Source organism: Tamandua tetradactyla, chromosome 1, assembly GCF_023851605.1.
Source record: "Tamandua tetradactyla isolate mTamTet1 chromosome 1, mTamTet1.pri, whole genome shotgun sequence".
In the NCBI taxonomy this organism is placed as follows: Eukaryota; Metazoa; Chordata; class Mammalia; order Pilosa; family Myrmecophagidae; genus Tamandua; species Tamandua tetradactyla.
This window is the reverse complement of record NC_135327.1, coordinates 11,090,798-11,109,600: the sequence shown is the minus strand read 5'-3', so window position 1 is coordinate 11,109,600 and position 18,803 is coordinate 11,090,798. Positions and strand designations below refer to the sequence as shown.

The following is an 18,803-nucleotide window of genomic DNA, read 5'->3' as shown; positions in this document are numbered from 1 at the left end:
AAAAAAAAGGGGGGGGGGAGCAGGCAACAGAAGAAAAGCAGTTAAAGAAGTAATAGCCAAAATTTTTACCAAAATTTGAAAATTATAAACCCCATAGTCAAAAAGATTGAGCAAACCTCAAGCAAGATAAACAAAAAAGAAAAACAAACCAAGACACACAATAAGCACACTGCTAAAAACCAGTGATTTAAGAGAACAAAAAGCTTCCCAAGAAAAACCCAGTGCTAAAAACTCTAGCAAATATGAGGAATAGACTGTGTTTTAACGGTGTTTTAGGTTCCTATGCTGCTCAAGCAAATACCATGAAATGGGTTGGGTTAAACAATGGGAATTTATTCACTCACGTTTTTGAGGCTGAGCGAAAGTCCGAAGTAAGGCATCATCAAGGCAATGCTTTGCAATGCTTTCTTCCTGAAGACTGGCATTCTGGGGTTGGCTCTTGGTGATCCTTGGTAGTTATTTTGTCACATAGCAAGGCACATAGCTTTGTCTCCTGGTCTCTTTCTGGGTTCTATTGGTATAGCCTCTTGCTTCCTATGGCTTTCTCTCCATCTGAATTTCATTGCACTTATAAAAGACTCCAGTAATAGGATTAAGACCCATCCTTGATTGGGCTGGGCCACACTTTAAATTGAAGTAACTTCATTAGAAGGTCCTGTTTACAGTGGGTTTACACCCGTATGGATTAGATTTAAGAACTATATTTCTGGGGGTACATACAGCTTCAAACCACCACAGAAGAGGTCTTCTACCTAATAAATGGTAAAATAGGGTTAGCATCATAGTTAATGTTGACAGACCTGAATGCTTTCCTCTAAATTTTGGAACAAGGCAAGGATGTTCACTTTCCCCACTTCTATTATTGGAGGTCCTAGACTTTGCTATAAGGAAAGGAAAAAAAAAAAGTCATATAGATTGGAAAGGATAAAATAAGATTGTGATTATTTGCAGATAGCATGAATGTCTACATAGAAAATTCTAAGAAGTCCTCCAAAAAACTGCTAAAACTAATAAATGAGTTTCGTAAGTTTGCAGAATGCAAGGAATTTCTGAATGCTAGCAACAAACAATTGGAAACTGAAATTTTTAAAAATGCCATTTATAGTAGCATCAAAACATGAAATACTTGTGCAAGACAATACTATAGTATGTTATTAAGAGATATTAAAAAGCTTCAATAATTGGTTCTAAAAATCTGATTTCTGTAGATTAACAGCAGCGTACTAGGACACATGTTAGAAATGTGAATTCTCAGGCCTCACCCCAGACCTACTGAATAAGAAATCTGATGAGAGGACCCAGTGAGCTGCATTTTTGATACGTATTCAAGTTTGAGAGCCACCGGCCAAAGTTGAGAATATACCATGTTCTTGGATCAAAAGACACACTACCATTTTTTTGTCACTTCTCCTCAAATTATCCTATAGAATACAAAGCTGATCCCAGCTGATTTTTTTTCTTTCAATTTTCTTTTTCCGTTTTTGGAAGAAATTGACAAGCTGAATCTACAACTTACATGGAAATGCAGAGAATATAGCCAGAATAATTTTGAAAAATAATGAAAGAGTATTTTACTAACTGTGAAGCTAAGGTAATCAGTAGAGTGTGTTTTTTTTAATAGTTTTTTATTATTAAAAAAAATTACAAGAAACACAAACATCCTTAATATATGCTCATTCTGCTCTACATATATAATCAGTAATTCACAATATCGTCACATAGTTGCATATTCATCATCATGATCATTTCTTAGGACATTTCCATCAATTCAGAAAAAGAAAAAGACAACAGAAAAATAAAAACAGAAAAAGAAAAAAAGAATTTTACATACCATACCCCTTATCCCTCCCTTTCATTGATCACTAGCATTTCAAACTGAATTTATTTTAACATTTGTTCCCCCTGTTATTTATTTTTATTCCGTATGTTCTACTCGTCTGTTGACAAGGTAGATAAAAGGAGCATCAGACACAAGGTTTTCACAATCACACAGTCACATTGTGAAAGCTATATCATTACACAATCATCATCAAGAAACATGGCTACTGGAACACAGTTTACATTTTCAGGCATTTCCCTCCAGCCTCTCCATTACATCTTGGATAACAAGGTGATATCTACTTAATGCGTAAGAATAACCTCCAGGATAACAGTAGAGTGTGTTTTAATGTAAGACTAGAATAGAGTCCAGAAATAGACCCAAACTTATCACTTGATTTTCAACTAGGAGACCTATACAGTTAAATAGGGAAATAGTGGTCTTTTAAAAAATCACTGCTGGAGCAATTGGCATCTTTATAGATAAAAATGAACCCTGGGGTGGGGGGCCACCCTGGCTCAGCAAGCAGAGTTCTCTCCTGCTATGCTGGAGACCTGGGTTCGCTTCCCCAGTGCCTGCCCATGTTATAAAAAAAAGAACCCTAACCTTTATCTCTACAAAACTGCTAGAAAAAAACATGAGAGAAAAATCTTTTTCAAACCACGGAAGGAAAAACAATAAAATGGACCTAATTGAAATTTTAAAATTCTGTTCTTTGAAAGGCACTGTTAAATTATAAAAAGGCAAGCCACTGACTGGGAGAAAATATTTACAATACTTATTTCTAACAAAGAATTTGTAACCTAGAATGTGTAAAGAGCTCTTACAACTCAGTAATAGAAGACAAAAAATAAAGAGTGGTGGAAAGAGTTGAGTAAATGTGTCATCAAAGAAGTCAGCACATGAAAAGATGCTCTTCTTTAATTTAAGAAGAAGAAGAGCATCATTTAATCATCCAGGAAATGTAAATTAAAGCCATGGTGAGATAGCACTACCACTATACACCCACTAGAATGGCTAAAATTAAAGGCTGTTGGTGAGAATTTGTGGCAGTTGGAACTCTAGTGCTTTGTGGTGGGACTGTATATTGGTACAGTCACTTTGGAATACACCTTCATCATTTCCTGTAAAGTTCAACATACACGTAGCATATGATCCAGCAATCCCACTCTCAGGTCATTACCCAAGAGAAAAAGAGACCTGTCCATATAAAGACTTGTATATGAATGCTCATAGCAGATTTATTCATAATAACCAATACTTGAAAACAACTCAGATGTTCATCAGTAGGTGAATGAACTAATAAATGTGGTGTATCTATAAAATGGAATGAACTACTGATATATCCAGCAGTGTGGATGAATCTCAAACATATGATGAGTTGGGGGGGGGGAAACAGAAGTAAAAGAGAAAATCCTATATTACATGTCTGTAAAACTCCAGGAAACTTGACACATCTAGTCTATAATGCTATCAGATCAGTGTTTGCTTCAGACCCAGAGGTAGAGTGTGGGAAATTGTTACTTCCTTTCATAACAGAATTAACTTTTTTCCCTGCATTTTTCTAATACATGTCTGTTTTAGAGCCAGAGTAATGAGATTCCTTCTCTTGGCTTCTTTGTAAAAGCTTTCCTTCTGAATGGAATGTGCTTTTATGGCTTCCATGCCATCTAAGTACTGTCAGTCTGTTTCTTGACCACCTTATCAAGAAGGCTGGCAGGAAAATACCTCACAACTTCCTCTTAACTGAATCATCTCCTTTGGTTGCAGATTCTCATAAACACAAAGATAAACACAAAGATCGAGAACACCGGCACAAAGAGCACAAGAAGGACAAGGAGAAGGACCGGGAAAAGTCTAAGCATAGCAACAGGTAAGAGTTGGATGGACAAGTCTCTTATCACTCAGCAGTTGTTGACCTCGACTTGGCTCACCTGGAGTAGACCTTAACTCAAGCCAGAGGTAAAAATTATAGATAGCAAAACAAGCAGAGGCCATTTGATCCTGGAGTTGCTAATAAGATGACCTTAATAACTCAGGCTTACTTGAAATACCATTGTTCAGCTCAGGAGATTACAAAGCAATACTGGTGAACTTTCTTTGAATATATGAACAGTGTTTTTAACTAAGTCAGCTGTGGTTCACTGTAACAGATGATGGCATTTAATCAGGTATCCAGAGACCTTGCCTTGATAGAGAAATGTGACTGGGTTGGGAACCTGATTATTTTTCTTTCTGTACTTAACAGGATGTAAATTAAGAGTTCTTTTTTTTTTATGCTGCATAACAGGGTCACAGTTGTTTTTTTTCCCACGTTAATGTCCCATTATTGCAGAACCATTTGTTGAATTTTTGTTTGTTTGTTTTTGGCAAGTGCATGGACCAGGAATCAAACCCAGGTCTCCTGCATGGAAGGTGAGAATTCTACCACTGAACTACCCTCACACCCCCAATTTAAGGGTTTTTAACTTGGGCTTCAGTGGTTTGTGAGCTCCTGAAATGTTACACAAAAGGTTGGGTATATTAGATTTTTCTGGAAAGCAGGTCATTAGATTGAGTGGTTCAGCTCCCTCAAAAGCTGGTAACCTTTAGGATAAATGAAACCCAGTAGGACTGACCTCTGGGATCTGAGCCCCAGAGAGATGCTTTCCTTGTTCATTTTGCTCAGTTTTTGGTGTGGGAGACAAGATTATATAAAGCTCTAGTATATCTGAATACAGACCCTGTTGCTGAAAATGAGAACTTTAGTTCCATTTTTATTTTAAGGCAGTCATTGGTGGGAAAGCCGTATAGTATTCCATTACTGACTTTAAACTTTGTTAAAAGCTTTGATAGAAGGGATTCATCATTTGTTACATGTGCCTTCATCCTAGAGTCCTGTAGAATGACTTCCTTGGATTGGTTTATTGTCTCTAAACTAGTTAAAATGAGAATTGCTTTCTAAGTTTTCTTGGCTTCTTATGACTCATTAAAATAACCAGGTTAATTTTCTATAGTAGGAGGTAGTTTTCTTCGTGAATAACTACCATGTCTATAGCCTTTTTACCACACCACTCAGGCTTTTTTTTTTTAACCATCTGATCACCTAGTTTCCCTTTTTATTACTCTAGTGAATTTAACTTCAGCACTGTATCTACTCTCAGTTCACATGCATCTTTAGTTTTCCAGTTTATAATTGTTCAGCCTATACTAATATCAAACAAAATAGATTTTAGATTTCAGAGCAAAGAATATTGCCAAGGGTAAAGAAATTCATTTCATAATGATAAAAGGATCAGTTAATCATGAAGACATAGCAGTTATAAATGTTTATGCACTAATATCAGAGCTTAAAAATACACAAAACAAAAACAAATGAAGTTGTAAGGAGAAATAGACAAATCTACAATTTTAGAGCTTTTCTCAATATAATAGTATAAGCAGAGAGAAAAAGGTATCTAAAACACTTGAACATCATCAGGTAACCTAATCGGCATGTATAGAGTATTTCAACCCACAGTAGCAGAATACATACTCTTACAAGTACACACATTTATCAAGATATACCATATTCTGGACTATAGTTGCCCAGCCCTTTGTAAAACCCTGCTTGTCCTACTCTGCCACCTCTCTTGTCATTTACACTTTTGAGTTCTTACATTGCAGATCCAGTCACACTGAACTTCTTTTCAGTTATTCTCTTACATTGCATATTTTCTGGTATTTTATTGCTGGCTCTTGAATACTCTATTGCCCTTTTAATATCATTCATCTAGTTGCAGAAGACTTCTAGATTTTGCTTCTTCCAGGTACCCTTCATATTAGTGCTACTCCTCTGTGCTCTCTCTCATGATACCCCGAATACATGCCGATCATAGTAATTACCAAGTTGTGTTAGTGTTGGAATGATCTGTTTGTCTGCATGCCCTATTGCACTCTTAAGGTCCCTGGGAGCAAAGTCACGTCTTCATTTTAACATCTTCAAGGCCTAAAATAGTATCTGGCAGATAGCTGGCACTTATTAGTAGGTATGTTTTCAATCAATGAGTAAGTGATCTATGGATATACTAACTCCCATCTTCTGTGCTCTCTTTAGTCACATTTCTCAGTCTTCTACAGGATATTTTCCCTTGGCTATCCCATTTGTCAAACAAATATTTTCATACTGCCTTCTGTGTTTACGCTATGGTAGTTGATGAGATAGGAGTGGCAAAAAGGTCTCTGGTATGTAAGTTTGGCCTTTCCCTGTTTTATCAAAAGTCTTCTCTTTTTGAAAATACAGGATGCAGGTATGGTAGTGCTTTTCTTGAAAAGCCTACAACAACTTATTAGCCTTTATCTAAGAGAAGGCTTCATCATGGCACTTAGATCTCATGTGATCTTGGCTAAGTTGCCTAACCTTCCCCGTTTTCCTCAGTTTCTTCCGTATTAATACATGCTTCAGAGGCAGCACATGGGGATCAATAAATATAAAAGCCCTATAACTGTACAAATTTAGGTTGATGTTGTATGCATTTATTTAAAAAGTCTTTTCCCAAGACTATAGCATAGGTAAAACCAGGAATTTGTTTTATATAATTTTGTGCCTTTTAATATTTTCTTCATGTCTAATCAAATTATTTTTAAAAATATTAGACTGTTTGACCAAGAGGCATTGGAAAAATCTGGCCTGAGTTTCTGTTTACATATGACTAAATCTAACCCTGGTTTTCTAATTCATACCTAAGTTTAAGACAGTTGAACCAGGTGATATATTGTAAGCAAAACTTTAAAAACTTCCTGTTTTGACTTCTGGTGCAGTACCTCTTATCATCAAAGCAAGTGTATTTGGTTAGATTACAGTAAAATTCTTTATGCTTTGTACCTTTTTGTTGAGTGACTTCTGATCTTTCTAATAGTTTTGGGTTTCTTCACTTAAGCAGATTAAGGGAATCAATTGTTTAATCATTTGTAAAGGCCACTGTAATTAAAATTTATCATGTTCTATTCCAAAATACGTCACTTGATGCCAACTTTTTGCTGGTCAGTCCTAGCTAATTTTGTGGCTACCCTTTATAAAGAAACAATTTTTTTTACCTAATGTGTTTCCATGTTTCTTCCTTCTCTGTTAGATATTGGCATCAATCATTTGTCATTGGCCTGCACTTAGGACCCGTATTTGGGAGGCATTTTTCTCGTGTGTAGTAACAGTCCTGTATATTTGGAGTATAAGAGAGTGGGATAACTAACCTTCTGCTGTTACAGAATGAGGCTATGGTCCTCTTATCTTTTATGAGATCTCATCTTATTCATTTGGTTTCTTCTTTATTGTCCTTACTCAAGGTACAAAATAAGGAAGAAGGTATTTAAAGATCATGTCATCTTAACCTCTCGTTATGTGAACAGGAGCCTGGAGTGATTTGACCAAAGTCACACAGCATTGTGGTAGCAGGGTGAGCATAAAAGACTAGGGCTTCTGAGTTCTGGTATGTCTCTTACCTCCACCCTACCTACCACCACTACCTTAAGTCCCCCCCCCCCTTTTATTTATTTATTTATTTATTTTTTAAAAAATATTTTTATTGAGAAATGTTCACATACATGCATTCCATATATGGCATACAGTCGATGGCTCACAATATCATCACATAGTTGTGTATATTCATCACCATGATCGTTTTTTAGAACATATACATCACTTCAGAAAAAGAAATAAAAAGAGAAAACTCATACATAACATACCCCTTACTCCTCCCTCTCATTGATCACTTTTATTTCAATCTATACAATTGATTTTACCCTCTATCCCCCTATTATTTATTTATTTTTTAATCTGTATTTTTTTACTCATCTGTCCATACCCAGGATGTAAGGAGCATCAGACAGTAGACTTTCACAATCACACAGTCACATTGTAAACACTATGTCTTTACACAATCATCTTCAAGAATCAAGGCTACTGGAATACAACTCAATAGTTTCAGGTACTTCCCTCTAGCCACTCCAATATACCATAAACTTAAAAGGGATATCAGTGTAATGCATGAGAATAACTTTCAGGATAACCTCTCAACTCTGTTGAAAAGCTCTCAGCCACTGAAACTTTATTTTGTCTTATTTCTCTCTTCCCCCTTTTGGTCAAGAAAGTTTTCTCAATTCCCTGATGCCAGGTCCCAGCTCATCCTAGGATTTCTGTCCCACACTGGGAGGTTTACACCCCTGGGAATCATGTTCCATGTAGGTGGGAGCCCAGTGAGTTTACCTGCCGAGTTCTCCCCCCTTTTTAAATAAAATTAATTTTTTTAATTGTAGTGATGTGTGTGTGCATGTATTAATTCAGTGACATTACTTATATTTATAGTGTTGTGCTACCATCACAGCTATTCATAACCAAAACAGGAACTCTGTACTCCTTAAGCAGTAACTCTCCATTTTTCCTTCCCCAGCCCCAGTGACCTGTAGTCTACTTTCTGTCCTTAAGAATTTGCTTATTCTATATAGTTCATATAAGTAGAATCAGATAATATTTGTCGGTTTTATGTCTTACTTATTTCACTCAACATAATGTCTTTAAGGTTCATCCATAATGTTGCATGTATCAACTTTATTCCTCTTTACAACCAAATAATATTCCATTTTATGTATAGACTACATTTTGTTTATTCATCTGTTGATGGACACTTGGGGTTGCTTCTGTCTGTTGGCAATTATGAATGTATCTACTGTGAACATCAGTGTGCAAATATCTGTTCGATTCCTGCTTTCAGATATTGAGAGTATATACCTGAAAGTGGGATTGTCAGGTCATATGATAATTCTATACCTAAAGTTTCTGAGCAACTACCAGACTGTCTTCCACAGAGGCTGTACCCTTTACATTCCCATGAACAATGAATGAGTGTTCCTATTTCCCCACATCCTCTCCAAGACTTGTTATTTTTCAGTTTTTCTTTTTAATGTTAGCCATTCTAGTTGGTATGAAATGGTATCTCATTGTGGTGTTGATTTGCATTTCCTTAATGGCTAATGATATTGAGCATCTTTTTGTGTACATTGGCTATTAGTTTATCTTCTTTGGAGAAGTGTGTGTTCAAGTTGTTTGCCTTTTTTAAAATTAGGTTGTTTGTCTTTTTGTTGTTGATTTGTAAGTACTGTTTTTTTTTTAAGCATGGGCAAGCTCCAGGAATCAAACCCTGGTCTCCCAAATGGCAGGTAAAAATTCTGCCACTGAGCCACCATTGCCTGCCCTGTAGGATTTCTTTATATACTGAATGTTAAAATCTTTGATGGACGTGTGGTTTCCACATATTTTCTTTTTACATTCTTGAAGTCCTTTACACAAAGTTTTTAATTTTAATGAAGTCTCTTGTATCTCTTTTTTCTCTTTTGCTTGAGCTATTGGTGTAAAGTCTAAGAAACCATTGCCTAACACAAGGTCCTGGAGGTGCTTCCCTAGATTTTCTTCTAGAAGTTTATAGTTTGTATTCTTATATTTAGGTCTTTGATTCATTTTGAATTAATTTTTATATAAGGTGTAAGGTAGAGGTCTGCCTTCATTCTTCTGTGTAGAAGAATGTAGAAAAATAATCCTGTCTCTAGCACTACTTGTTGAAGAGACTATTCTCTCCAGATTGAGTGAACTCAGCACCCTTATCAAATCAATTGGCCATAGATGTGAGGGTTTATTTCTCAGCTCTCAATTTGATTCCATTGGTCTATAGTCTGTCCTTGTGCCAGTACCATGCTGTTATGATTACTGTAGCTTTGTGAGAAGTTTTAAAATCAGGAAGTGTGAGTCTTCCAACTTTTTTTTTTTTTTATTCCAAGATGGTTCTGTCTATTGGTGGCTCTTTACCCTTCCATATAAATTTGATGATTGGTGTTTTCATTTCTGCAAAGAAGACTATTGGAATTTTGATAGGAATTTGATTGAAGCCAGCAAATTGCTCTAGGTAGAATTGACATTGTAAAAGTATTTAGTCTCTCAAGTGTGTGAACACAATGTCTTTCCATTTGTTTAGGTGTTCTTTGATATCTTCTAGCAATTTTTTGTGGTTAGTTTTCCATGTAAAAACTTCTTACACTCATGGTTAAATTTATTCCTAGATATTTGAATCTTTTAGTTGCTACTGTAAATGGAATATTTTTCTTGATTTTCTCTTAACATTATTCAATATTAGTAATATTAGTGTTGAGTGTTTATTAGCTCTAGTAGCTTTGTTTTGGATTTTCAGGATTTTCTGTTTAACTTTCTCTGTTTGTCATTAGAAAATAAGGAAAGTTTTACTTCTTTTCTAATTTGGATGCCTTTTATTAATTTTTCTTGTCTTATTGCTCTGGTTGGAACTTTCAGTACAATGATGACAGTGGGCATTCTTGTTCCTAAGTTTACTGGAAAGCTTTCAGTCTTTCAGCAATGGGTATGAGATAAGCAGTGCATTTTTCATAAATGTCCTTTATCGTGTTGAGGAAGTTTCCTGCTATTCATAGTTTTCTCTTTGTTTCTATTCAGAAGCTGTGCTGAATTTTGTCAGATAACTTTTCTTGAGTCTATTGATCATGTTTTTTCCTTCATTCTATTAATGGTGTATAATACTTTGGGTGTATTGTTAGATTTGGTTTGCTAGTATTTGGTTGAAGATTTTTGCATCTGTAGTCAAAAGGGGGAGATATTGGCCTATAATTTTCTTATGATTTCTTTATCTGGCTTTGGTGTTAGAGTGATGATGGCCTCATAGAATGAGTAAGGGAGTGTTGCCTCTTCTGCTTTTTGGGAGAGTTCAAGCAAGATTGGTATTAATTTTTCTTTGAATGGACTTTGTTGGGAAGCTTTTGATAACTAATTCAGTCTCTTGTTATTGGTTTGTTGAGATCTTCTTGAGTCAGCGTATGTAGTTTGTGTGTTTCTAGGAATATATCCATTTCATCCAGGTTATCTAAGTTGTTGGCATACATTTCTTCAAAATATCCTCTTATAATCCTTTTTATTTCTGTGGGGTTGGTAGTAATATCCCCCTTTTCAATTCTGATTTTAGTTATTTGTGTCTTCTCTTTTCCTTGTCAGTCTAGCTGAAGGTTTGCCAGTGTTATTGATTTTTTCAAAGACCCAACTTTTGGTTTTGTTAATTCCACCATTTTTAATTATTTAAAAAATTCATTTATTTCCATTCTAATCTTTACTTCCTTCCTTCTGCTTGCTTTGGGTTTAGTTTGCTCTTCTTTTTCTGTATCTTCTGGTTGTAAGGTTTGGTTTCTGATTTGAGATTTTTTTCTTTTATAATACAAACATCTAGGCTCTAAATTTCCCTCTCAGCACTGCCTGTGCTGCATCACATAAGTTTTGGTATGTTGTGTATTCATTTCCATTCACCTCAAGATATTTCCTAATTTCCTTTGTTATTTTTTCCTTTGGTCCATGAGTTGTTTAAAGGTGTGGTGTTTCGTGTCCTTTTAAAAAATTATTAATACTCTTAAAAAAAATTTAAAATACTCTTTATAGATGCCTAGAAATCACTGGACTTGAAGGATCTCACTAGATGACTCTTAAAGTTTGTTCTTTACCATAAATTATCCTTTTTTACTAGATATTGTATATAAATAAAATATTATTAAAAACAGTTTTTGCAGGGAGGATTTACTTTTAGAAACTAAAAAGCTATCACGTGAAAAATAAGATTCCTTAAGCTGGTTTTTTTGATTGTGTGCATCCCTGACCAATTTTAAACCTGGCATTCAGATTGGAGTGACAGATTTGTAGAAATTAGGAAAGACAGAAAACTACTGCAGTGAAATAGCAAGGGAAGTTATTTCCCAGCTATATTGGCAGTACTGGTATATACTGTCATGGTGAGAAACATCTGAGAATAAAGCTGCTTTTGGAACAGACATAAGTAGAAATTATTAGGTAGTTCAGAAATTAAAAAGTGAGCACCATCCTGATTCACATGGGAGTCAGTAAAATAGAAGTTAACAGGTCTAGGTCCTGTCGTTTACTAGCTGTGTATCGTAATGCATGCCACTTACCTTCTCTGAGTCTTGTTTTCTATTTTGGTCAAATGTTGATAACAGTACTTGCCTTGTCAAATTTGAAGATTTGTTGTGGCAAAATTTGATGTAATTATGCACATGACAGTTCTTTGAAAACTGTAATATACTAAATAATTGAGATGATGATAATGATGATCACAAAGCCTGGTAATAGAATCAAATTACTGATAATATCTAATTTGTTTTTCTATTATATCTCACCCTACTATAATGAACTATATTTGGTGTTTTTAGGAGTTCATGGTGATGATTGTTGGAAAGATGCATTCCAGGCAGGGAGAAAAGCATAAACAATACATGGAGGCCTTGTAGTATGTGCTTTGTTCTGGGAAGAATCCAATTAGGTGAATGCCTGGGTTATACAGAGTGGGATAGGAGAAAATGAGGCCAAAAAAAATGGACTGAAGCAAAACTCCCTTGATTCTGAAGGAAATGAACAGCCATTGAAGATGGTTGAAGAAGGGAGATTGATGACACGTGCTACAAATGCCTTGAGGAATGTAAGATAAAGGGTTCCTAGCTTGGATAACTGGGTACATGTTTATGCTATTAATAGAGTTTAGGAATTTGGATAGGGAAGAATGTGGGTTCAAAATAAGTATTGGTTTTGACATCTTTGGGCACATCACTTTATCCTCTGAGGACTGCAAACAAAAAAGGATTAAAAAATCTCCAAGATTACTTTCAACTGGAAGTTTCATAATCTTATAATATGACATACCAGCGTCCTTATGATTTTGTTCAGTAGACTGTCATGGTGATGGGCCTGAAGAAACCTTTATTTCTTACAGCCTTTTAGAATCTGGCTACCATACTCTTTTCCCAGAGGCAGCTTGTGAAATTACCTGAAATTTTTTGTTTAGCAAACATATTTTGGCCTTTAACTGTCTGCTTTTCTTGAAGGGGCCATTGATTCACTCTTTCAGGGCTTTGAGACTCTCTGGGCTCTCCCACAGGTACTTCCTGTGATGCAGTTGACTGTGACCTTATAGAAGGGGTTATGCTTTCTGAAGGAGTTGGCAGGTAGTTGGGAAAAAGTTTATTCCCTGACCCATTAGCAGCTTAAATTCTATTCCTCAGAAGATAAGGAAGCTCCTTCTATCCCTCCCAGTGCTTCTTGCTTTCTCTGGGAAATAGCCTTAACAGAGTGGTCAAGTGCAAGAACTTTCGAGCCATACTGAGTTCAAATCCTTACCTGATTCTCATTAGCTGTTCTCCTTGAGCTAGTTACTTAACTTTTCTGTGCCTCAGTTTTCACATCTGTAAAATGGAGATAATGACATTTATCTCAGTTTTGTTATGGAGGTTAAGTGTGCTTGGAAGAATGCCTTGTTCTTAGTGCTATATAATTATTTGTTAAATACTTTTATTGGTAATAGAGGACAGGACTGTTCTTGTTTTCTTAAACCAATTTAGATGGTTTTCTGTAGCTTCCTGGAGTATCAGACACTTTTTTTTTTTTTCTGAAGAGGCAGCACATTCTTGAGGGGGCAGAAGTGAAGTACTTTTCCCTCCTGGCTTCCTCCCCCCTTTCACCACCTTCCTGCCTAAGCGCCTAAGACCCTAAGCCCCCTGGTCAAACCTTCTCTGTTGTCTGTGCAGCTCCAGCGAGAGTAACAGACAAAGTTTTGCCATCATCGCTTTTGAAAAGCTGTGGGTTACTATTGTCCTTGTGGAATTTAGCTAATTGAAATATGACAGGCATGAACACTCTGGAAAAATGGCTTTAAAGCATGAATTTTTGCTTGTTCATGCTGGTCTCTGCTAGTGTGGTAGAACTTATCCTCAGACAGACATGAGCCCTGAGCTGAGTCAGCATCTATCTGTGCATAGCCCAGTTATTGGGTGTTTTCTCTCTCAGGGTTTCTGGTGACCATGGGGTAAATTCTTATTTCATCCAAAAGTGTAGTCATTACAGAGGTTCTAGAAATGCTTCTGTTTGTATCCTGGCCCTTCGGCATATCCCAGACCAAATTCTTCAGATGTGTTTGTTTTTCAGATCTTTGGGTTCTTTCCTGTAGTCATTATTAAATCTTTTCTTCTAGTTTATTTTTCTTACTTCACTAAATAAGCTCCTTACTTCAGTATTTTGATCATCTGTTCCCCAATCGCTGAACTGACCAATATAGTAGCTTTCAGTTGTATTTAAAGCCTATTTTATGACTCCTGATTTTGTGCCTTGTGAGTATGGAGAAGTAACAGGATCAGTATGAAGATAAGGATGGCATCTCGAAGCCAGCAGTCAACACATGAACTGTTGCACTGCAGCTTCCTTCATTCTCACCATCAGTGGAGAAGGTACAGCTTTCAATCACCCTGAAAGTGAAATTAGTTTTAAACCCTTTGGTTAAAGTGGTGCATGTTAGAAAATCTTGAATGGTGATGGAGTCAGCCTAACTGGGCCCATATGGGTTCAGTTTTCTACCAAATCCTGCTTCTAACTTTCATGGCACAGCCTTAGACATACTTCTTTATCAAGGACTTTGTTCCCAAGGTGGCTTTGCTACCTACTTCAGGTAAATTACTAGAAAGGATTGGCAATGGTTCTTGCTTTTTGCTAGCACTCCTGCCAAGTATGAGGGTTATGGATGAGGAGGAGGGATAGTACTCCAGGTTCTCTGCTCTACTTCTTGAGGCAGAGAGAGGAAATAGACAAGTAGAGATGATGTCAGCATTGTGTTCAGAGGCCTGATTGGGCCCATAAACCCTAATTCCCAATAAACCCGTATTGGAATGCCATGTGTCACAAGCTGTCCTTTAACCCTGAGCCATCTCAGCTCAGCTACTATAAAATTCAAACCTGTTCTCTTGCATCTAACCAGTTGGGAATAGAAAACAGTTGGGAATAAAAGAGAGTGAGTTTCCCTCACTGCCCTCCCCCATCTACATGGGACGTGACTCCCAGGGATGTGGACCTTCCTGGCAACGTGGGACAGAAAATCTAGAATGAGCTGAGACTCAGCATCAAGGGATTGAGAAAACCTTCTCAACGAAAAGGGGGAAGAGTGAAATGAAAGAAAATAAAGTGTCAGTGGCTGAGAGATTCCAAACAGAGTCAAGAGGTTATCCTGGAGGTTATTCTTACGCATTAAATAGATATCACCTTGTTAGTCAAGATGTAATGGAGAGGCTTGAGGGAAGTACCTGAAAATGTAGAGCTGTGTTCCAGTAGCCAGGTTTTTTGAAGGTGATTGTGTAATGATATAGCTTTCACAATGTGACTGTATGATTGTGAAAACCTTGTGTCTGATGCTCTTTTTATCTCCCTTATCAGCAGATGAGTAAAACATATGGAATAAAAATAAATAATAGGGGGAACAAATGTTAAAATAAATTTAGTACATTGAAATGTTGGTGATCAGTGAAAGGAAGGGGTAAGGGGTATGCTATGTATGAATATTTTTCTGTTGTCTTTTTATTTCTTTTTCTGAATAGATGCAAATGCTCTAAGAAATTATGATGATGAATATGCAACTATACGATGATAACTTGTGAATTACTGATTATATATGTAGAGTGGAATGATCATATGTTAAGAATGTTTTTGTTTGCTTTTTTTTTTAATTAATTAAAAAAAAAGAGAGAGAGTTTCCTTTGGAAAGTCAGGTTAATAATTTCATCCCATTCCGGTATTTATGGACCTACAAAGGGGTTACTCTCTTAGTAGGACCTTTGAATCTCCTGAATGATTTCCCTCCATTTAACAGGCAAAGAACATAGCTTTTTTTTTTTTTTTGCTTTCCTGGAGTAAGTGGCTTGGTTACTTGTCTCATTACCTTGTCATTTGCTGAATTCTTTTCCCTGATCTGTTTGGTGTGATAATAAACGGCAAAACTAAAAACTGAAGGGCTATGTGTGAAGGGCTTCTAGGTATCAAAGCTGTGATTGCCAGAAGACCTGTTTTCTAGTAAAATAGGCTAATGGTCTAAGAATTGCTTTCATTGAGAAAGAAGACAAGGGGTGAGGATGCAACATAAAGGAAGATGGGCATCACTGAACTTAGATCTGTGAATCAGTTATTTTTAGTTTCATGTGAAGACAAAATGAGAGGCTTTTCCAAAGCTTTTGTCATTTCATATGTCCAAGATTTATAGAAATTTTTACTTGATGGTAAAATAAAGTTTTGGCCTTATTTATCATATCTCAGATTCTCCATGTATTTTCTCTAACACTCTCTGCCTTGATGGTGTAGGTATCAATTTAGTGGAAATATAATGGCATCGATTTAGTGAAATGTGTTCTGAACCTGGGTGGAGATGGGAATTCTAAGTTTAAATCCCAGCTCTGCTTCTCTGTAATATAATAAGTCATCTACCACTGGAATCTCTGTGTCTTAATCAGCATAAGGGGATGATAAAACCTGTGTGGTGAGGATTGAATGAAATATGAAACACCAAACACCATGACTGCTTAGAAAGTGATTGCTTTATTGTGTGTTTTTTCCCTGTACGTTGGTGAAAAAAGTTTATTTAATCCATCGATATTATGGATGCAAGTGTTTCCAAAATTTTTTATCTTAGGTAAAAAATTGTATAGGTTTAGGAATTTATTAATTCCTGTTACACTTAATGTTAAAAGAAAAAAAAAAGGATATAAAACCCCCTGACAGTGCTTGTATAGTAGAATAGCAAATTTAAGCACTTTTCTGATAATGCGCATGTAATTGCATATCTGTAAACTCCTGAAGAATTAGTGACAGCTTTGCTCTTTTGCCAGTCGCTCAGAATCTGAAGAAATTAACATGAACCTGTGGTAAGCATGAGAATACAATGGGAGCCTTCTTTGTGAAAAGTGTAATTTTTTCAGTCTGCATTTTATAGAAAGTGACATCAGACTGATGCTAAGAACAGAAAGCATGGGGTATCTTGATCACTGTGTTCCTCTGGCACTCTGGGAGGCTCTGCCCTCATCAGTTAAAAAAGTTTGCTCATGATGGAAATTGATATTTAACTTTGTGGCACATATAAACAACAACCTAATGATAGCAACATAGAGGGTAGAATATGCAAACAAGGGAAAGCTGGCATCATTTTTTTCTGTCTGTGCCAGTTCCTGGATCTTGCCTAAACCTATATTTCTGTTTCTACAACGAGTTTTAATTGAAGTTCCCTTTTCTCCTGGCTATATTTCTAGACTTTCTGCTCATTTATAACCCAGACTCCTCTCTATAGTTGCAGCTCCTTCTGTGTGCAGAGATGCTGGTGATAGTAGATATTTTCCTGATCCGGGGTTGATGTCTCTCTGCCTAACTGGGTGCCATCATTTGTTTCTCCTTTTTGACCTTCTGTGTAGCAAAGTTTACTGGCCAGATTCCTTTAAAACAAATTTCATGGGATGAACAGAGCCTAATGAGCTTGTTGCTGGTAAAAATCTGTTTTTCTGGGCTGAAGGTGCTAAATTTGACAAAGGAGAAATACAGTAAATGGTGCAAAAGGCTAGAGCTGAAACTGCCTACAGGCCTGACTATCCCATCAACTGGGATTGCTGTCAGGTGTTCTACATTTGGGGCAGATCCCCAATTAGCACTTTGAGCTTCTCCCCCCTTTTCTTTTTGTGGAGTACTTGATTGGTGCAGTGAGCAAGTGTTCCAAACTGCCTGCCCCAGTGCACTGAAAAAAAAAACAGTCATTCAAGTGTTCTGCCTTAAACAATACCTTGTGATTATTACTTATTGCCTTTTTAGTCCTTGTCCATATACAGTCATTTTTATATACTCCTTTATTCCGTTGATGTCATAAGCATTTTCTTTGTATATTTGAAGTATTCACAAATGATAGCATTATAGCTGCATAATGTGATATATATCAGTTTCCCCTTCTAGTGAATCATTCAGGTTGTGCCCAGTTTTTGTTGGTGTTGTTGCTATTACGGGAAGCACCAAAATGAACATCTTTATATGATGTTAAATTATTTCCCTAAGAGAAATTTCCAAGAACTAGATCCCAGGTTCAGAGGGATGAACATTTTAATGGCGTTTGCCTTGTCATATTTTGCTTTCCAAAAGAGCTGCCTTTTACGGTGCTAACAGTATTTCCAAAAACACCTTTAAAATCAAGGTGTTTAGCATGTGGCTTTTCTTAGCAATACAATGGAAATATGCCCTTGCTTTCAGATGGGTCTTTCCTTATGAGGAAAAGAGGACCAAGCAAAATTTATAAGCCACATTTAGAAGTCACTGGCCTTTCGTAGTTAAAGCTAAAAGGAAACATCCACTTTATTGAACTGTTCCTTGCACAAACTTCTTCCTGGGCAACATATGTGGTATGTCTCAGGTCTGGCACAGAGCCATCAAATGCATTTTTGGTAAGTTGTCCCAACTTCTATTCCACCCAACACATGCTAAAGTTGGAGTTTTCATTATATTCTATGGCTTGTAAAATGTTGTGGAAGTACAGTGGGCTTATTCTTAGTCACTTAAAAAATGTCCTGGTATGTTTAGAATGATTATGTTTCTCTATCTGGCTCCTTTTCTCCTTTGCAAAAGAAGAAACAAGAATCCTTCAAATAAGATAAAGAATTCAGATGTAGCCAAGAGCCTCTATTTGAACCTTCTGTCAGGATGTTTATTTAAAGTATTGTAAGTTTCCTTGGTTCATGTTATCTTAAGGTATCTTGTGAGTTGATCTTGTGAAATGAACTCATGTGGTTCCTATTGTAGGCTAACCATTTGTGTCTTATTTTTTCAGTGAACATAAAGATTCTGAAAAGAAACACAAAGAAAAGGAGAAAACCAAACACAAAGATGGAAGCTCAGAAAAGCATAAAGATAAACATAAAGACAGAGACAAGGAAAAACGAAAGGAGGAAAAGGTACCGAACTTTCCAGTGGGGAAAGAAGAGATGTGGGATGTTCTTTTGTTTTGTTCACTTTATAAGCAGGTCATAAAAAGTACCTTCATTGTATACTAATTTTATTTTTCTTTAACATAAGATCTGTTGGCCCTTGAGTCAAAAAATTCTCTATCAAGAGATTTAGAGT

At 36.3% G+C, this 18,803-nt stretch overlaps 1 protein-coding gene across 1 annotated transcript in view; it reads left to right on the top strand.

Annotated features, from left to right (window-relative positions):
* Positions 1–18,803, top strand: part of TOP1 (DNA topoisomerase I) — a 109,115-nt gene that overhangs the window by 27,466 nt on the left and 62,846 nt on the right. The window contains exons 3-4 of the mRNA XM_077168493.1: positions 3,590–3,692; positions 18,511–18,634. Coding sequence (XP_077024608.1) covers positions 3,590–3,692; positions 18,511–18,634 — 227 coding nt within the window. The remainder of the gene's footprint in view (positions 1–3,589; positions 3,693–18,510; positions 18,635–18,803) is intronic.